The 18,256-nt window shown below is 42.1% G+C and overlaps 6 protein-coding genes and 1 long non-coding RNA gene across 9 annotated transcripts; 3 read left to right on the forward strand and 4 right to left on the reverse strand.

The window, feature by feature from the left end:
• Positions 1 to 701: 701 nt before the first annotated feature.
• On the forward strand, positions 702 to 1,389 carry LOC135347451 (uncharacterized). The gene is made up of 2 exons (XM_064545458.1): positions 702 to 877; positions 1,023 to 1,389. Exons 1-2 carry the CDS (start codon positions 702 to 704, stop codon positions 1,387 to 1,389), a joined length of 543 nt encoding a protein of 180 aa, XP_064401528.1.
• LOC135347448 (tRNA-uridine aminocarboxypropyltransferase 1-like) lies at positions 1,357 to 3,184 on the reverse strand. 2 transcript variants are annotated; one of them, XM_064545456.1, is made up of 6 exons: positions 3,030 to 3,184; positions 2,820 to 2,954; positions 2,510 to 2,654; positions 1,905 to 2,072; positions 1,801 to 1,862; positions 1,357 to 1,709 (listed from the first exon to the last, which is right to left on the reverse strand). In XM_064545456.1, the coding sequence occupies exons 1-6, from the start codon at positions 3,182 to 3,184 to the stop codon at positions 1,523 to 1,525; spliced, it is 852 nt and encodes a 283-aa protein (XP_064401526.1). In that variant the 3' UTR covers positions 1,357 to 1,522. The 2 variants fall into 2 exon arrangements, with proteins under 2 accessions (XP_064401526.1, XP_064401525.1); XM_064545455.1 differs by having other exon boundaries at positions 1,801 to 2,072.
• Positions 3,185 to 3,201: 17 nt separating this feature from the next.
• On the forward strand, positions 3,202 to 10,728 carry LOC135347447 (serine/threonine-protein kinase OSR1-like). Its single transcript, XM_064545454.1, has 17 exons — positions 3,202 to 3,342; positions 3,658 to 3,790; positions 4,330 to 4,442; positions 5,028 to 5,136; positions 5,400 to 5,538; positions 5,604 to 5,659; positions 6,093 to 6,208; positions 6,514 to 6,615; positions 7,256 to 7,395; positions 7,610 to 7,724; positions 7,998 to 8,177; positions 8,630 to 8,810; positions 9,287 to 9,509; positions 9,733 to 9,785; positions 9,937 to 10,005; positions 10,068 to 10,129; positions 10,545 to 10,728. The coding sequence occupies exons 2-17, from the start codon at positions 3,661 to 3,663 to the stop codon at positions 10,620 to 10,622; spliced, it is 1,866 nt and encodes a 621-aa protein (XP_064401524.1). The 5' UTR covers positions 3,202 to 3,342; positions 3,658 to 3,660; the 3' UTR covers positions 10,623 to 10,728.
• Positions 10,729 to 10,852: 124 nt separating this feature from the next.
• On the reverse strand, positions 10,853 to 14,647 carry LOC135347446 (TNF receptor-associated factor 5-like). Of its 2 annotated transcripts, none has more exons than XM_064545453.1 (5): positions 14,505 to 14,647; positions 12,590 to 13,911; positions 12,195 to 12,341; positions 11,820 to 11,927; positions 10,853 to 11,507 (listed from the first exon to the last, which is right to left on the reverse strand). In XM_064545453.1, the coding sequence occupies exons 2-5, from the start codon at positions 13,889 to 13,891 to the stop codon at positions 11,115 to 11,117; spliced, it is 1,950 nt and encodes a 649-aa protein (XP_064401523.1). In that variant the 5' UTR covers positions 13,892 to 13,911; positions 14,505 to 14,647; the 3' UTR covers positions 10,853 to 11,114. The 2 variants fall into 2 exon arrangements, with proteins under 2 accessions (XP_064401523.1, XP_064401522.1); XM_064545452.1 differs by lacking the exon at positions 14,505 to 14,647 and adding an exon at positions 14,072 to 14,271.
• Positions 14,648 to 14,974: 327 nt separating this feature from the next.
• Positions 14,975 to 15,626, forward strand: LOC135347452 (uncharacterized). Its single transcript, XR_010398380.1, has 3 exons — positions 14,975 to 15,117; positions 15,310 to 15,385; positions 15,485 to 15,626. It is a non-coding gene; the product is annotated as an uncharacterized LOC135347452 (long non-coding RNA).
• A 328-nt stretch (positions 15,627 to 15,954) lies between these two features.
• Positions 15,955 to 18,244, reverse strand: LOC135347450 (uncharacterized). Its single transcript, XM_064545457.1, has 5 exons — positions 18,087 to 18,244; positions 17,748 to 17,843; positions 16,874 to 17,584; positions 16,662 to 16,757; positions 15,955 to 16,525 (listed from the first exon to the last, which is right to left on the reverse strand). Exons 3-5 carry the CDS (start codon positions 17,087 to 17,089, stop codon positions 16,049 to 16,051), a joined length of 789 nt encoding a protein of 262 aa, XP_064401527.1. The 5' UTR covers positions 17,090 to 17,584; positions 17,748 to 17,843; positions 18,087 to 18,244; the 3' UTR covers positions 15,955 to 16,048.
• LOC135348142 (uncharacterized) lies at positions 17,105 to 17,885 on the reverse strand. Its single transcript, XM_064546318.1, has 2 exons — positions 17,748 to 17,885; positions 17,105 to 17,584 (listed from the first exon to the last, which is right to left on the reverse strand). The coding sequence occupies exons 1-2, from the start codon at positions 17,883 to 17,885 to the stop codon at positions 17,105 to 17,107; spliced, it is 618 nt and encodes a 205-aa protein (XP_064402388.1).
• Positions 18,245 to 18,256: the final 12 nt, after the last annotated feature.

An 18,256-nucleotide genomic window follows, 5' to 3' on the forward strand; every position in this document is an offset into this window, starting at 1 on the left:
ACTTAATTAAACTACAGTAACTGATATTTAAAGAATGCAAGAGATATACCTTGTCTGCATTCGACAGTACCCAGTAGAAGTTCCAAAGCAGTGGATGTTTGTGGGTTGAATATGCAGTATGTCCATTGTCTTATCATCAACATAGTGAGATGGGTGATGACTCACAACATAAGGATTTATAACATTGTCATGTGGGCTTATGTAACGCTCATCGAAAGATGTGCGATTTAGTGACATCCCATTTTCTTCTATTAGTGATTCGTGGTCGTCTTGTTCCGATAATACGTCCTGACTCTGAATGTCATTGCACTCGATTACTACATCTTCTGTATTTTCTTCACTGGTGATTGACTGGCTGGAAGAAGATACATTTTTTTGAGAATCTACAGTAAATCTAGAAGGTGCTTTACTTCTCTTGATTCTGAAGATTCTCAGGAACCAATTCTTCACGCTGCGTTTCTTCTTGTGTTGTTTCAGTTTAGGCACCACTGTACTGATCTCTCCATCATCGCGCATCACAGCTTTGATCAGAATCTAGACTCTACTTGACATGCGCGCGCGCCGAAGAGTCTGGACTCTAGATGCTCTGGTTACAACTGTTCTTCACAAAACTGTACTAACTCTGAGAAAAAACAGACTGTTACTGTCAATCTCAACTCAAACTGTGATTCTCAGATCTTTCTAACATTTCAAAAGCAAAGATGACTATCTACAACTTCAGCCAAAGGCGATCTTCAAGATGCACCAACAAAAGCCATGGAAACAACTGCAATCCCTCCAGGCAGGACATGTTGTTGGCCTGGATACTGCTCTGGCCAAGAGTTCTGAAGAGAATCACTCACCCAAGAGGAGGAGACCGTCCTATTGCAGTGCAAAAGTAAGGTTTGCTAACAGCTAGCTAGATTCCTGTAGCATTAAAATTATGAAACTGAAGCTGACATTGATTAATTAATATGAAAGTTAGTGCTTACAAAAATGATTTTACGGCTTTTATTGGTTTCACATTAATTAATTTTACACAGCCTCCACTCTTTTGTGAGCACAACCACTTCTGAAACCGATCACCCCGACGTGATAGCCACTCCTCCTCAATTCGACCGTCCTGGCACCCACCCCCCTCTGTCATTCTTCAATAATGACCCACCCACACAAATGGCATCCTCTGCTCATGCTATTGCAGTCCCTGCAATTCCCTCCCCCTCCCGGCAGTTGGCACGGGAGCATCTCTTCCAGGTTGTGAGCAAAGACTGGTACTCTCAATCAGAGTCCTCAATGGACAAGAGCTCCAACTCTGAGTCATTGGCTAGAAGATTGCAAAAGAAGATCTCTAAGGTGAAGGTGAATGCCAACAAGTTTGTCCAGTGGCTCAGAGAAGTGGAGAATGTGTGAACTCAAAATTGAACTTGAACGCACATCAATGTTTTTTATGCATAATAATTATGTGTACTATAATAATTATAACATGGTTTTACAGTACAATTTTATTTACATGGTTACAAAATTAAACACTCAAAATTAATGATCATAATTCTTCTAATCGCTTCTTTTGAGCTTGTTGCACAACACCATACTGATACGCATAAAAGTACAACAGATTGTCATAGATACCACTGTAGCTACGGCCATTGATTAGTTCGTTCATCTCTCGGAAGAAATAATAAATGGCTTCAATCGTTGCGAGGTGTTTAGAATCCTGTCTTCTTTGAGGTCTGTGCAGAAGATAGGGTGGTTAATTTTCAATCGTGAAATTCAGTAATAGAAACACCTAACATACATGAATCTTTAGAGACAGTTACTTACCTCCAGAAATGCGTTTCCGCTTCACTTAGCTTTACACAAGGCAGATCTTTTACTCTCTCGTCCTTCATGGAAACAATAAATTGAGTTATTTTTAGTTTAGCTACCTTTAGAATTGCATTTGTTCCGTTCCAAGTGGAGTCTATAACAACCAGTCTATCCAAACCACTCCATGGATTTGGGTCAACGGAGGCTCCTGATTGGTCAGAACCAGCGCCAGGCAGTTGGGAAGAGTCTCTCATCATTTGAGCAGCTTCAGCAGTCGTGAGGGCCATCTAGAGAGAGAAGGGGAAATTTAGAAATTACAACATAATTATGCTAGTGATACATGTACCGTATAGCATGTATATTTTTAGGGTATAAATGTTCCCGGTTTTCGCTGATGAAGCATGTACTGTAAACATTTTATACCCATGAATTTAACATGCTCGCATATGCATGCATATTGCAGAAAGGCTGCTATTCCGCAAAAATTAAATTCGCGAAAACCTTTCTAACTGTCATTCTGCGAAAGTTTATACCCTCGAAATATACCTACTATACGGTATCTGGACTAGATGTGTTCATGACAATTTTGCAATAAAACATTATTTCTTGTTGTGCTCAATCCTTTAGCTATGAACACTATATGACTGACACACACTTGTCTCACACTTAAAATGAGATACATGATTGTACATAATTATACGTTGAGCTAGAACAGTACAGATACCTTCTTGGGGAAGAGGAGAAGTAATTTGGAGGTGTCAGTGTAGGTGGGTATGTTGGGGTGGATGTACATGGTTACATCGTCAGGGGCCAGCACTCTGGCATGGACAGCTGTGCTTTTACCCACTCTCTCCAGCGGATGCTTCAGACTGTGTGTGTGTGTGTGTGTGTGTGTGTGTGTGCGTGTGCGTGTGTGTGAGGTTGAATGACCATCATTCATTTTCATACTACCAATTTTATAGAAATAAACCTCTTTTGGATAAAGATACTCTAGTAGAAACATCGGAATGAACACACAATATCAATTCACGTACATGTCCACTTTTAAGGGGAGTCTAACTCGAGGAATCACAGCTGGGTCGCTCAGTCCTACCAGTCGATAACATGTGTAGCAAAAGAACTTGCGGGAGCGTTTGCACTCGGGACACTCTGCACGGCCATCCACACCTCTGCAAAGACAAGCAACGATAATTATGTGTAAATAAAGTAGAAGAGATAAACATTTTAACCCCTTAGGAGCTTACTTTAGTGGCTCCCATGAAGAGATTTTGAGGTCTGCAAAAGGGTTTCCATTCTGTTGAACAATCATTTTAGCCATTCCAGTGAAGCTGGGTGGCAAAGGACAGCTGGCTAGAGATCTGTAGCAGTTGTACAAGCGTTTCGAAGCAAAAGTGAGCATTTATTTCAGAGTTCAGTGCTCAAGGGGTTAATATGAATAGCAATTTCTAAATAAAGCCCAGTGTAGCCAAGCATACACCCAATTGTTCATTACTGTTTGTGTGCATTACAAGCACCATATAAAGACAGCGAAGTCTCAAGACTGTGAAAATAATCGTGGTAAGGGAGCATAGTACCTAAAGTGTCATGAGAGTTCATTTGTAGACCAGAAGCAAGCTATAATTGTACTCTAAGGTGTCACTAATAATTATTGACCAGGAGCTAGGGTACATGGCTCTACACATATTAGCCTTCCTTTACAGTTGTATCCATCTGTCCGTTTTGGTCATGCAGCATCCATATTTAACAAGTATAAATGTAGGTACACTAGACACACATGCGATAGCACACACACACACACACACACACACACACACACACACACACTACTTACACACACTACTCACACACACTACTCACACACACTACACACAGGTGATGACTTCCCTGTCATCGGATGCCTCCCAGAGCAGTGTGCCGGAGACCAGCTCCTCCGATAGCTCTAAACAAGCTGCGGCGGTGGTCTGGCCCAACAAGAAGGAAGATTATGAGCTACTGGACGTAGTGGGTATGTTGAATATGTTGAAATGGTCCATAAGTGTGGGTATTCAAGCTAGAAAAGTCACCTTTGGCAGAGGTGACTGTAATAAAGAGGTGGGCTTATAATACAGGTTGAAACGTACATGTGCATGTATGCTAGTAGAGACTTTGGGCTGGCTGTGTATACTATATTACCTGATTACCTGCATAGGTGGTGGGTGACCTGCTTGTAGGGTGACGATATTAAAGAGACAGGCATTTATACTCTATTGATTGAGATAGTATTTTTGTCCCTAAGAGAATAGTCTATGGTTATGGATAGCACAATAGTAAAGGGCATTGAGCAAATGTATCTAAAAAAAGTATTTGGAAATGACAATCGTACTTAACAACTACAACAGTACACTCTGCAATGTCTTATACAGGTACTGTAACCCTTCACAAGCAGCTTTATATGGCTTGCAGAATTGCACCATCTTCATTTTAATGTTTGGGGAAATCAAACAATTCTTGCTACGTATGTTGTGTATGCATGCAGTGTCAATTGCCCCTCCCCTACCTCTGCAGGCAGTGGAGCTACCTCGGTGGTGCAAGTGGCCAACTGTAAACCACTCAACGTAAAGGTGGCCATCAAGAGGATAGACCTGGAGAGATGCGGTGCCTCCATTGAAGAACTACGGGTACAGCGCTACTATTATAAATAATTCCTATAGCTCACTTTCTACAACCTTATAGCATAGAGGATCTATTTGCACCAACGAAAATTACCCGCTATACAGTATTACTAGTACTGTACATACTGTGACGTGCACAGAATTTAAAAAATGGTGGCTATTATTTTCAATCCTCAATCTCACATATTTTAGCTTTTTATGCAGTCAGGCAGCCCTCAGAGGTGCTGCAGTCAGGCAGCCCTCAGAGGTGCTGCAGTCAGGCAGCCCTCAGAGGTGCTGCAGTCAGGCAGCCCTCAGAGGTGCTGCAGTCAGGCAGCCCTCAGAGGTGCTGCAGTCAGGCAGCCCTCAGAGGTGCTGCAGTCAGGCAGCCCTCAGAGGTGCTGCAGTCAGGCAGCCCTCAGAGGTGCTGCAGTCAGGCAGCCCTCAGAGGTGCTGCAGTCAGGTAGCCCTCAGATGTGCTTTTTGTCTAGTGGTGGTTATTTTTTGGCCAAGTGTGGGCACATCTCTACATGTAGTCCTGCACTAAAGATACAGTACAATACAAGTATCAAGAAGTTCTCTCTTAACTTGATCCGTTTCTGTCCCTTGCAGAAGGAGATTAGTCTAATGAGTATGTGCAATCACCCCAACGTGGTCCAGTACTACACCTCCTTTGTTGTCAAGGCCGAGCTGTGGTTGGTCATGAGACTAATGGCTGGAGGTGAGTGCATGTATACTAATATAATAAGACTATTACCGTATGTACGTATTACTAGAATATGTTGTGGGTGAAAAACCTTTGCGAAGGAAGCCAAATGAGCAGAAAAGTTTACCCTTTGCGATATTTCGTTCTGGCAAGGATTGTGTGTATTTACTTTATGTTTTGCGATTTTATTGTTGCGGATTTATCAACCCCTCGTAAAGTTCGCATAATTATGTTTGATGCTCGCAAAACATTCTAGGTGTATTCATTTTGTGTCGCAGGATCGCTACTGGATATTGTGAAACATGTCTTGACTAAGAATCCAAAGGGTGGGGTATTGGACGAGGTTGTCATAGCAACGGTATTGAAGGAGGTGCTGCAAGGATTGGATTATCTCCATGGAAACAGTCAAATTCACAGGTATGTACAGTATATCTGACAGACAATACGGTAATTAATTTTACTGACCACTTTGATGTGTTCAGAGACATGAAGGCTGGTAACATTCTGGTTGGTGGCGATGGCTCAGTACAGCTAGCAGGTACGTAGATACAATAATGTGTACAGTCATGTAGTGTATAATTATGTATGTATACTGTACATGTACCGAGTGTATAGTTGTGTGTGTGTGTGTGTGTGTGTGTGTGTGTGTGTGTGTGTGTGTGTGTGTGTGTGTGTGTGTGTGTGTGTGTGTGTGTGTGTGTGTGTGTGTGTGTGTGTGTGTGTGTGTGTGTGTGTGTGTGTGTGTGTGTGTGTGTGTGTGTGTGTGTGTGTGTGTGTGTGGTGTGTGTGTGTGTGTGTGTGTGTGTGTGTGTGTGTGTGTGTGTGTGTGCGTGTGCGTGTGCGCGCGCGATCAGCCTGTGCTGTTTGATTACAGTGCACACGGCACATGTTATGCATAATTGGCACATGTTATGCATGATTATGGCGTAACTAATGCGATCAGCATGTATTACAACTTTCCTGTCTCTCAGATTTTGGAGTGAGCAACTGGTTGTACGACTCTGCCCCTGATAAGAGGTCAAAGAAAGCTCCAAGAATGACCTTTGTGGGTACACCGTGTTGGATGGCCCCGGAGGTCATGGACCAGGTACTGGGCAGAGGGGGGGGAGGGGGAAAGGGGAGGGGTAAGAGTGCCTCAAGCATTGTCTCACTACATGTAGCACAATTGTGAGTAGTTGGAATTGTGTGTACAGTGCATGTCTGCAATGTATGTTGCACAAATGATCTCCTCTGTACACGTGCATGTTCATGGTAACATTATCAATTAGCTTTTATGTAGAGTATATATAGCAATGCTGTATCATCAATGTAAGTACATGTACGTACAAGAGTTGTCCCACACAATTGACACACTTGAGACTAACTACACCCCCTCCCCACCCCTCCCTATAGAGTATGGGCTACAATGAGAAGGCTGACATCTGGAGCTTTGGCATCACAGCTCTGGAACTGGCCACTGGTACAGCACCCTATGCCAAGTTCCCTCCAATGAAGGTGAGACTGAACCTGTTGATAGAGGTTACCCTTGGGCAGACTAAAAGTGGCTGCAATAAAAAGTGGCCTGCTAACACAGGTCCAAACACATGCTATGGAGAGACTTTCATTAACCTGGTTGTAATAAAGAGGTAGCCTAGCTTCTAACGCAGGTCCAAACACATGTTATGGAGACTTGGAGGCCCATTAACCTGGCTGTATTACAGAGGTTGGCCTGCTTATATATACATGTAGGGTGACCACAATAGACAAGTTTCACTGTACGTGTCTAATTGATGTTGCTTCTATAATTATAATAGTTTAGGTAAAGATAATTGGCCTGGGTTTTGAAAGGCTACAATAATTGTACATGCATATACAAGACAAATAGGCTGTCACTGTGTTGTCTCAATAGAGAGATTGTCTTTGTATACACTGTAGTCCAGAGGCAGGAATGAAAGCCTTGTGTCTAACTTTCCTGGTGCTGAATGTACTGATACATGTACATGTAGTGGTGTGTGGTGTGTGTTGTACTGACACAGTAGTCATGGGATCTGAAGCCTAGTTACTGATACATGTACATGTAAAATTTAGCCACAATTTACATGTACTGGGGTTGAACCCTCAGAGGTAGTCTTGATTCCATTCTGCCCACCCCCAGGTTCTGATGCTGACATTGGAGAACCCTGCACCCACTCTAGAGACATGTGGTGACCTCAATGGAGAGGAGTATCGTAAGAACTACTCAAAGAACTTCCACAAAATGGTGGAAAAATGTCTACAAAGAGATTCTGACAAAAGGTGAAGACTGTAGAAGCAATAACTGTTGTTCTGTTTACTGTCCTCTATAATAGTGAAAAATTTTCCTCTGGCAGTTCCATCTGCCATTAATTTCACCTTCACCATGGTTTGTGTATACAGTGTATTTTGTTGTGGTTGCTCTATCAATAGTAGCGTTATCAGATTATAATGCAGGGTCACCTTTATTTCATCCGTTGCAATACTTTCTCCCCAGGCCATCAGCGAGTGAGCTGCTCAAGTTTCAGTTTTTCAAGAAGGCTAAGGACAAGGACTTTCTGAAGGAGGTCATATTGGGCGACACCCCCTCACTGCAGTCCAGAGGCAGGAAGGTGCGAATAGTATAGTGATGTCTGTAGTAGGGAATGTACTCATACATGTACATACAGTAGCCATGATTTGAAAAAATACGTGTGCTGGGGTTTGAACCAGTGATATTTGCGAGAGTTAGGGGCTTAACTTCCAGACCAACAGGGAACTGACGCCAATGTGTCTTGGCTTTTCTTAATTGCCTGAACTAGTGTATCATGTACACACACGCACGCACGCACGCACATACACACACACACACACACACACACACACACACACACACACGCACACAGGTTCGCAGAGTTCCTGGTTCGAGTGGTCATCTCCATAAAGATGAGGAGGGTTCCTGGGTGTGGTCAGACGATGAGCTAGAGGACGAATCATCAAAAAATAAGCTGAATATTCCCAAACAGGCTGCAGCAGACACGCCCTCTTCTGCACAGACAACCCCTTCATCTGCAACCATTTCTCAAGTAAGCACTCCAGTGTTTGATCCACAGATCAGTAGATATCAATCTTGTTGACCATAATCTAAACCTCCCTCTCCACCCTTTGTTATATGTAGCGTTTGAACAACTTCATCTACAGATAAACTATGTAGTTTACACAGCGTACATTGCATGTACTTTCTAGTACAGGTACTGTAATTTTCGTTGGTGCACATTTTCGAATAAACTATCTAAATATTCGTGCAGCTCAGGATAGTGACATTAAACACCTATTGCAGAGAATAACGTATGATGCTCTACAATACAAAATACATGTGTATACGAAAATTTCCACCATACAAAAATAACATGCTATACGGTATATCCATTAGTTTACCCAATCCAGTCCAAGTTGAATGTACATGTAATAAATGCTATAGATAATAGATCTTAACCTTGTTGACCACGATTTCTCCCCCCCCCCCCCCCTTCCATAGCCCCCACCACTGGTAGTACCGGAGACAGCCGTACAGCCTCCTCCTGCATCTTCCTCTAGCGCTGAGATGAATGACTTATTGCAGCAGAGGCAAGCTTTTGTGACGCAGAAGGAAGGGGTGGAACAGCAGCTGACGCAAGCTAAGCAGCAGCAGCAAACACTGTTACAACAGCAGGCCTCAGGTGTGGGAAACCATTGAGACTGCTTAGTACCTACCATACAGTGTTAGGCTTTATGCTCACACTATTGACCTGTGTGTCTAAAGAGACCACCTCTCTATTGAGACCACTCAGTACTGTCCCTACAATGCTATCACTATTGACCTCCCTAAAGAGACCACCTCTCTATTGAGACCACTCCGTACTGTCCCTACAATGCTATCACTATTGACCTCCCTAAAGAGACCACCTCTCTATTGAGACCACTCCGTACTGTCCCTACAATGCTATCACTATTGACCTCCCTAAAGAGACCACCTCTCTATTGAGACCACTCAGTACTGTCCCTACAATGCTATCACTATTGACCTCCCTAAAGAGACCACCTCTCTATTGAGACCACTCAGTACTGTCCCTACAATGCTCACACAACTGACCTTGATGATCACATACACATACAATTTAGACAGCTTTGTAAACACACCACCTCCTCTACCCAGGTCAAGTAACTCAAGAGCAGTACATGAAAGTCCTGAAGATGGTCCAAACACTGGAGAGACAGAGACAACAAGTCATGTTCCAGCTACAACAGATTGAACTGAGCGTTCAACAACTGCAAGATGCTCTAGCAATGGAGGAGCAGTTCCAACAAGCCATGAAGGTTCAGAATAAGACGCCAGTGGTAGAGATCAGTAAGCCAATGAAATTATCACTGCGTAAAAGGTACGTTATCTTGTATGTTTACTATTGTATATAATTATACGTACAAGCATACATGAGCATGTACATCTAGTGCCTTATTTGATGGCTCTTAGGAAAATAACACTTTTTGTGAATTAAGGTTCTCTGGTTTTCATTTGGCTTGGCTTGTGGTAGCCCATTGCATACTATTGCAGTACATGGTGTAGGATGGCATTTATAAAGCCCTTTGCTCTATCCCTTGCAGAACACAACAGAACCAATTGAAGGACATCAAGTTTGGTTTTGTGCCAGGAAAAGGTGTGTGTATTGAAATTAGATATGTCTTTCGTGTATAATTGTACATGTATGCTATTTGATGTTTAAATAATAATGGGACAATTGCTGATAATGTCACGTTACATACTGTACATGTATGTTTAATCCACCTTTGCCGATTTTGTTGCCATAGATTTCCCTGATGTGATTGCAAAGGATCTGGTGGCAGCTGGTCTGGTAGAGGGCAAGAACTTGGTCGTAGGTACGTACCAATAGACGTGGTGTGGTGTGTGTGATGAGTGACTGATTAACTTTTGTTTACAGTGGCTGCCAACATCAACAAAATTGTCGAGAATCGGTCTTTAGAGAAAGTGAATTTCCAGTTGGTGAGTACTGAGCATGTAGTAGGGACATTGCGCTTATTCTCACACACACATTACATGTACAGTACAGTGTTTTATACCTGAATAATGGAACTCTACATACCGTAGCGGGTAATTTTCGTGGGGTAAAAAATTTGTTTAACTCGAAAACGGTGATTTTCGTGAGTAAACATTTCGTTTAGTCTCGTGGTTGCACTGCCTTCATACGTTCTGGTAAGCCACGCCTACGTTAAAATTTCGTGGAGGTCAGCTTGCCCACGAAAATAACGAATTTTTTACCCCACGAAAATTATACCCGCTATACGGTATACGTATACTCTACATGTACTCTTTGTGTACTCTCAATACTTTACTCTTACGCATAGTTACGGTAAGCAACATCTCCAATTATTACCCCCCCACACACACACACACACAGGTCACAGATTTGCCACCTGATCAATTAGACGAAAAGAAACTCATTGGCTACGCTCAATTGTCCATTGTGCGGGACTAGCTCGAATTTTGTGTACTGTAGTTCATGTTACAATTTGCTAGCTAAAGCAGTTTTCTGTGTGTTGTAGTGTTTTTATAATTTTTTTGGATCATCCTCACAAACCGCGTATCTTGCTGTATAATTATATAATTATTGTCGTACGTATAATTATTATAATAATACAGTCTGTTATTTAGCACTGTATATCATAGAGACCGTAATGATTAAAGTCATTAATTGTACAACAATGATCGAGCACACAAACATATAATTATGACCTGCACATATAAATTATACCAAAAAACTGTATTATAATTATAGCTAGACTGTACAATATGTGTATACCAAACAGCTATTGATACAAAAGATACAAACTTATAAATTATATAAAATACAAAATAATACAAAATGATAAAAAAATTAAAGACACGTACTGTAGAAGAGGGGACCACAAAAACGGGGGTAATATAATCGAATATAAAATAATACAAACAGTGTGCTGACAAAACAGTTTCACCTAGTACAGTTTAGTGTAACACCGCTACATACCAGTTTTCTACGTCTACTTTCCTCCAACCCTCTCGTCACACTCTCCATGTTATCGTATATCAGTGCCGTGTTTGAGCCTTGCCTGTCCATGTGATAGATGCGACCAAATCGACTGAAACACTTGAGTATCTCCTCGTCTGTGGCTCCTCTGTTTCTCGACGGTGTGTTTCTGATCATCAGCTTGTACTGTTTCCTAGGCAGCCTTTGTGGTAACGACCTGCTCTTTGTAGGTGGTGTTTGCATGGTACGATTGCTTTGTGGGAGAGTGTTGCTACGCGATGGTTTTGACCTTTTGACAACTTGGACCCAGCTCAAAGGCTCAGGTGATGTTGGATGACCCAGTGGTGGAGAAGAACCCTGCACACACACACACACACAGAGGGTACAGAGACAGTCTATAATTGTATGGTACTGTATTAACACATACACAGACTATGTCAGTACTGGGTAATAGGGGATTAAATCGCTCAATCGTCACAGGAGATTTAGAGTGGGAAGGTGTACCACTGTGGTACAAGTACAAACAGATTATGCACCAAAAATGAAAATGTATCAATGCATGGTGACTGTTTGAGTATTAGCCATAATTATTGTGAACTAGCAAAACCTCTGTACTGTGCATTATGTAATGTGTTGAAGAGTCTCACACATCACTATAATTATACTCACGCTTTTAGAGGCCTGAGGCATTGTAAGTGGTACAGTCGTAACTGGGACAGCTGTTACTGGGACCGCTCTAGCACCTTCCTTCTTCAGGAGTTGTGCGGGGGATACCTCCTGGAGATGGTTATAGGCATGTACCATGTACCATCACTTAGCAGTAACAAACTAACAAACATTGCACGTTGGTCGACACTAATCTCATAAGCAACGCATTGTGCCATAACCATAATGGTTACTATAGTTTACATAGACTACATGTAGTTTACATAAGACGTAGAATTCACACAGATTCACACAAAAGCAAAAACTTTAAAACACCATCTGCTATTTAACATTGTGTATGTATACACTGTGAAGTGTTGCCAAGTGTTTACAACATACGCTCGAGGTTAAAGATCTTTGTTCGTAGAAGGTGGAGTAGGGGAAAAATTCGCTGACATCATCAACAGGAGGGGAGCACTCTCGATAGGGGTCAAAGTCCGTATCAGGGTTTGGCCACTGATTTCCAGAGTCGGTATCATGGTTACCCTGTTAAACAAACAGTGAATAGTGTCAGTGTGTGTGTGTGTGTGTGTGTGTGTGTGTGTGTGTGTGTGTGGGTGGGGGGGGTGGTTACATTGTGATTAAAACAGAGTATTGGATGCGTCTTCATGAATTATGGTTTACCTGCATGGTCAGCAGTGGCTACGTTTTGGATTATTAAATAATAATAGCTGCCAACAACAGGATTCTTGGAGAGGATGTAACACATATATACCTGTACGTACATTACTTACCTGAGGCATTTCTTTGTGCCCGTTCTTGAGCTTTTTTTCAAGTTTAGCAACCATCCGGCGATCATTCTCAAGTTCAAAGTCTTTATTTGCTAGCTCCGTTTCGTGCTGCTCTTTTTCAGCCTCCATTTCTTTGGCCGTATCTTCAAGCTTCTGGCGATATTCAGTCAACTCGCTCTGTAAAGTGGTGCTCTTTCGATCTAAATCTTCGAGAAGTGATTGCTTCTTCGTTTTATCCATTACTGCTTCGTCAAGAATTCTCTCAAGTACGGCAATCCTCTCCAGTTGTTTCTTATTATCAGTGCGTAGAGTAGTCAGTTGTTGATCCTTTTCCTTGCGTACAGCGTTAGCTTTCATAAGATCGACCGAATATTTGGCAACTTTCTTAACCTCGGTTTCTCTCCACGTCAACTCTTCAAAGAGTGAGGTTAACTCTGATTCGTCAGCTATTGCTTTCTTCATTAATTCGTTATTCTCGTTAGCAAGCCTTTCGTTATCTTCCATAGCATTAGTGCAATCAACTACTACGTCTCCAAGCTGGATTTCGAGCTTTTGTATATCGCACATTAGGGCCTTGTTTTCGGTGTCTAAAAGAGAAGCATGTTTCTTAGCATTTCGTATCAGGTGATCTTCTAGGTCTCGTCGCATCAACCATGCATCACAACCGGCGTAGTGATAATCACAATTTACCGTCGTTAAGGAACAGTCGTTGACAAGATGAGAGTTAAGCTTAAATCTTGGAAACCTTTCGCCACAATCGTTACTGCAATCAACCGGATGCTTTTCACATACACCATAGTGTTGATTACTTAGAATATACTTGGTTCCGGTGAAATTATTACAAAACTCGCACATGTACGGCTTTTGTGGACATGTTTCCTCGTGATCATCAATTTCACCCCTGGAATGTGAATTATCGCAATAGAGACATTTTATCGGTACATATAAGCATCCTTCGAGGCGGTTCTTTGGAGGCTTAGGATCGATATTAAGATGATCATCGTAGTCAGCCAACAGTCCCGTCCATTCACAGCCAAACTTCTTATTCGAGCAGTACACCTTCTTCTGAAATAGATCGCGTTTCAATCGTTTGTCCTCGGCTAGAGGTTTTGGAATACCTTTACAAAGAGGACATTGAGACTTTGGAGTATCCACTATTGGCTTTATACAGAGGTAGCAGAAGCTGTTCCCACAGCAGTGAACAATGAAGGGATCTCGTAGTATGCTGAGACAAATCGAGCAATCGGATTGAAGCTCTCTAGGAGGTTCCACGAACTCTGCATCGTAACCACTCAGCTCAGCCATTTTCCAGGGGTAATTGGTACCTGTATATTATATATAATTATATCAACTATATAAATTATTGCATCATTTTTATTTTTTTAGGATTGTGGCCTGGGATAGCTAGTTTAGCTTTAGTTGTGTGTGTTAGCTATGACAAACAAACCAACTGTACTAGACTAGAATAACTCGTGAATTACTTACACAAGAACAGGACCAGAAGATCAAGAACACCCAAAGTAGGTTTTGTAACTTTTGCCAGCTAGCTAGCTGCTAGGTCAGCACTTCTTGCAGACACCAGCCCCTCCCACTTCAACAACAACCGACACACCTCAAGAAGAGAGACGAGAGAGGAGAGCCACTATTAAAACTTTCACACAACATACAGAGCTAGCTAGAGCCAGAGGAGCCCTGGCATGCATGATGTCCACTAGCACCAGGAATAGATTATTCCTTCTCAGACATGGAGAGGTGAGTCTAGTCATAGATTGAAGAGTTAGAGGGATAGGAAACGGTTTGTATCTCGAGTAACATCCGCGCTACGCTGCGGTTTAATCGAGGCCATCACAACAATATCTATTTCTACACTCAGTGCATAATAAACTATAAGTAACTGTGCTTAGTCCGTGCAACTCACTTATATTTCAAGGTCTATACCTATTGTAGTAGTCATAACCAGCACGCTTACACGTTACATGTTCCAATAGCTCTAAAACAGCCTTGGGAACATATAACTTTATTGGAAAGTCTCTTTTTACTGGGTGTGGTCAGTCATTAGCAAGTACTACACGTGGCTCATGGACTAGGGGTGTTATAAGTTGCTGAAAGAGATGATGTCTCGAGGAAACACAGCTTTGGGAGTTACCCGGCAAAAATGTGGTTAATAGCCTCGTTCATAGGGCGTAGCGCGGATAATTTTCGAGGCTCCACTGCAGATTCAATGTAAAATCATCACGTGCACCACTCCGTTTCCTATCCCTCTAACTCTTCAATCTATGGTCTAGTTAGCTTCCAGAAACACTCTGCACCCGATTGTCATAATTATTGTGCAAGAGACCATCTATGTCTAGACGTACCTAGCTAGCTATACCGTGTATACTTTGTAGTGCACTGTTTTCTTACAATTGAATGTTTATACCTGCATGTGATCACAGAGTGAGGCTAACGTTGCCAATCGGATCGTCTCCAGTCCAGAGGAAGGAATTAAATCATGGGGGCTCACTGTTAATGGTAGACAACAAGCAATAAAGGTAAGGGGTCTATGCCAAACATTGTTCTAATTATTTACATAGATCACAGATGGTACATTGCTAGCTAGTTAATGGATCTAGATACATGTACATCCGTAGGTTGAGCTAACTTAAGTTCCGTTCAATGTTGATTTTCTGAAAGCGTAGCTCTTCAATTTACACACAAATTCCCCTCTTTTCCCCCACTTATAGCCACACGCAGATGTTTCTGAGGCTATGATTTTAATGCACCATCTGAATGGGCTCGCAATGAGCTTTCAAAAAATGAGTTATGTCTACTCAAAGACACAAACGTATTACTTGTCATGTGCAGTACAGACTCTTTAATTAGCCTACCAGTACTAACATATAAAATTCTTCATTGCAGGCATCTCAAAAGCTTCAAGATACTCTTGATTGTGAACAAATTTCTAACTTGATAATAATTTCCTCCGACTTCAAACGTACCAGAGAAACAGCTGAAGTCATTCACCGGTGTCTCGAGCCTCTTGCACCAGTAAAACTAGAACGCCGACTTAGAGAGAGAAACTTCGGCTCTTTAAATGGCAGCCATTCTTCACACTATGAGAAGGTTTGGGAGCAAGATGCCATGAGTGCTGAGCATACAAGCTATGGCTGTGAGTCGGTTGCGAGTGTGTTTTCAAGAACATCAGAACTTGTTAGGGAAATTGAAAGCGAAAGCCAAGACAAGATTGTTTTATTGGTGTCTCATGGCGACACTTGCCAAATCACTCTGACTGGATACAAAGGATTGGCCCCCCACGAACACAGGAAACTACCCCATCTGAACAATTGTGACATTGTTGAATTGACTCGTGTAGCTAATTTATAACAGTGTTTGAAATTATTCCACTCATAATAATACGGAAATCTTGCACAACCATTATTGACAATAAATATTATAAGCCATGTTAAAAATGAATATTTGAGTTCACACAAATATAAATTCCCTAATGTCACAGTTTCTAAAGTTCTTTAAGTGATCGTATCTCTCATTAGGGGGAACTCCATTGCATATAGCCCAAAGTACTTGCAACGGGTCTCCATGGGAAACAAGCACGACAATCTTATCAGTGTACTCTTCTTCGATTGTCTTCAACACTCGGGTCACCCGGACAACCATCTCTGAGACTGTTTCGCACCCGGAAACGCTTTGCGTAGGATTGATTCGATCTTGCTCCAATAGAACAGAGTAAGCTTCTTGCCATGGTCGGAGGTGAAACTCTCCAAGCCCTCTTTCTCGAAGTAAAATATCAGTTCGAAGAGGGGCCTTAACTTTGAAGTGGCTGTGAATGAATTGAGCAGTTTCAAATGTTCTTTTAAAGTCTGAAGTGATCACAACAATCTTCTCTGTCAGGTCGTCAGTGCTACCAGAGTCAGTTAAAATGGCTTCAAGTTTCTTACCAGCCTGGAGGGGGAGGGAGGGGAAGAAGGAACGTGTGATAGAGGCAATCACCAATCGACAAATGAGAACATAGTATTGGCAAAGTCGCTATTTGATATAATATTAATTTACTTGCTTAACCTCCATGACCTCTACCTACCTCCTTAGCTTGCTGCTCTCCTTTCTCCACTAGACCAAACGATGGTACTCCGTCCTTGGGATCTGACACTAGAACCCCCTGTACGTTACTCTCAGCCTGCACAAACCAATAGCAATTATAAATAGCAAAACATAGTCGAGTCAATCATGTGGTGTTTAATAATAGTGGTATTGCATGTAGCCTAACAGCCAAGTTATTATGCTCTTAATTACCAATCCATGCCTGACTAGAAATATCCTGTTCTTCAAGGTGCCGGTGGTAGTGCTGTCAGCAGGACCAGGACCAGGGAGAGTACTAGATCTTGTAGCCATTGTGAAGATACAGTGCGAAGATAAGAATTGTCTTTCCTGCCCCACCCCTCTACATGCAATCATACATCTACATCTACATCTACACAAATACACATTCCATAAAAATAGGTCTAGCATGCACGCAATGAGCTGCTACACAAATTTAAATTCTCTAACTTCACAGTTCTTGAAATGTTTTAGATCCTTGAATCTCTCAGTAGAGGAGACTCCATTGCATAATGCCCAGAGCACTTGTAGTGGGTTACTGTGGGAGATAATCACTACAATCTTATCGGTATACTCTTCCTCGATTGTCTTCAGCGCTCTCATCACCCGGACAACCATCTCAGGTACAGGCTCGCAACCACGAACTCGTTCGGTAGGGTTGACCCTGTCATTTTCGAGGATAATTGGCAGTGCCTCTTTCCAGGGAGCTCGATTAAACTCTCCAAAGTCTCTTTCCCGAAGTGCTACATCAGTTTTGATTGGGGTCTTTGGTTTAAAATGACTGTGCATGATTTGAGCAGTCTCTATTGCTCGTTTGAAGTCTGAAGAGACGATCACCAACTTCTTTGTGAGCTCCTCAGCTGTAACCGTGTCTGCAGTCAAATTGACTTCAAGGTTTTCAGCAGCCTGAGAGATAAATCATTTTTTACTATTTTTGAGTAGAGCTATAGCTAATGCCTAGCGCTTTTAGCTCAGACAAATGATTCAGATAAACGAAACATCTCGCATGTACGTATATAGATCTATATACATGTACAGTGTGTGCTCCGTGACAGTATGGTACGGTTACCTCCATGGATTCTGTCCTCCCTTTCTCTACTAGACCAAACGATGGCACCCCATCTCTGGGGTCTGACACTAGAACCCCTTGCACATTACATTCAGCCTGCAGGGAGAGCTTGCATTGGTCAATGAACATAAATGGCATATCAAGACTTATTAGTTGTCCCGGCAGTGGAAGACGACGCTGACAGATTAGTCTCGGGCCAGACCTATTAAATATCTTGGGGGCAAAATCAAGTCTCTAGAGCTGGAATTTTCCCCTTCTTCCCTTTGAGAAAAGGTCTGGCCCCCTCCCTAACTATAACTTACAGATACTAAATAAACTGAGAACATGGATTTCACTCACCAAACCATGCCTCATCAGAAATACCCTATTTTTCAAGGGCCAAGCCTCTAGATCTCCAGTAAGTGTGGTCATTTCACTGCACTGCACTTATATACTAGCTATATGTGGACTATATAATTACTGTATTATTACTGTATGAATCATCATCTTTTGAGTGTTTAATAACTGCA

The sequence above is a fragment of the Halichondria panicea genome, chromosome 14 (genome assembly GCF_963675165.1).
Source record: "Halichondria panicea chromosome 14, odHalPani1.1, whole genome shotgun sequence".
NCBI classification, from domain to species: domain Eukaryota; kingdom Metazoa; phylum Porifera; class Demospongiae; order Suberitida; family Halichondriidae; genus Halichondria; species Halichondria panicea.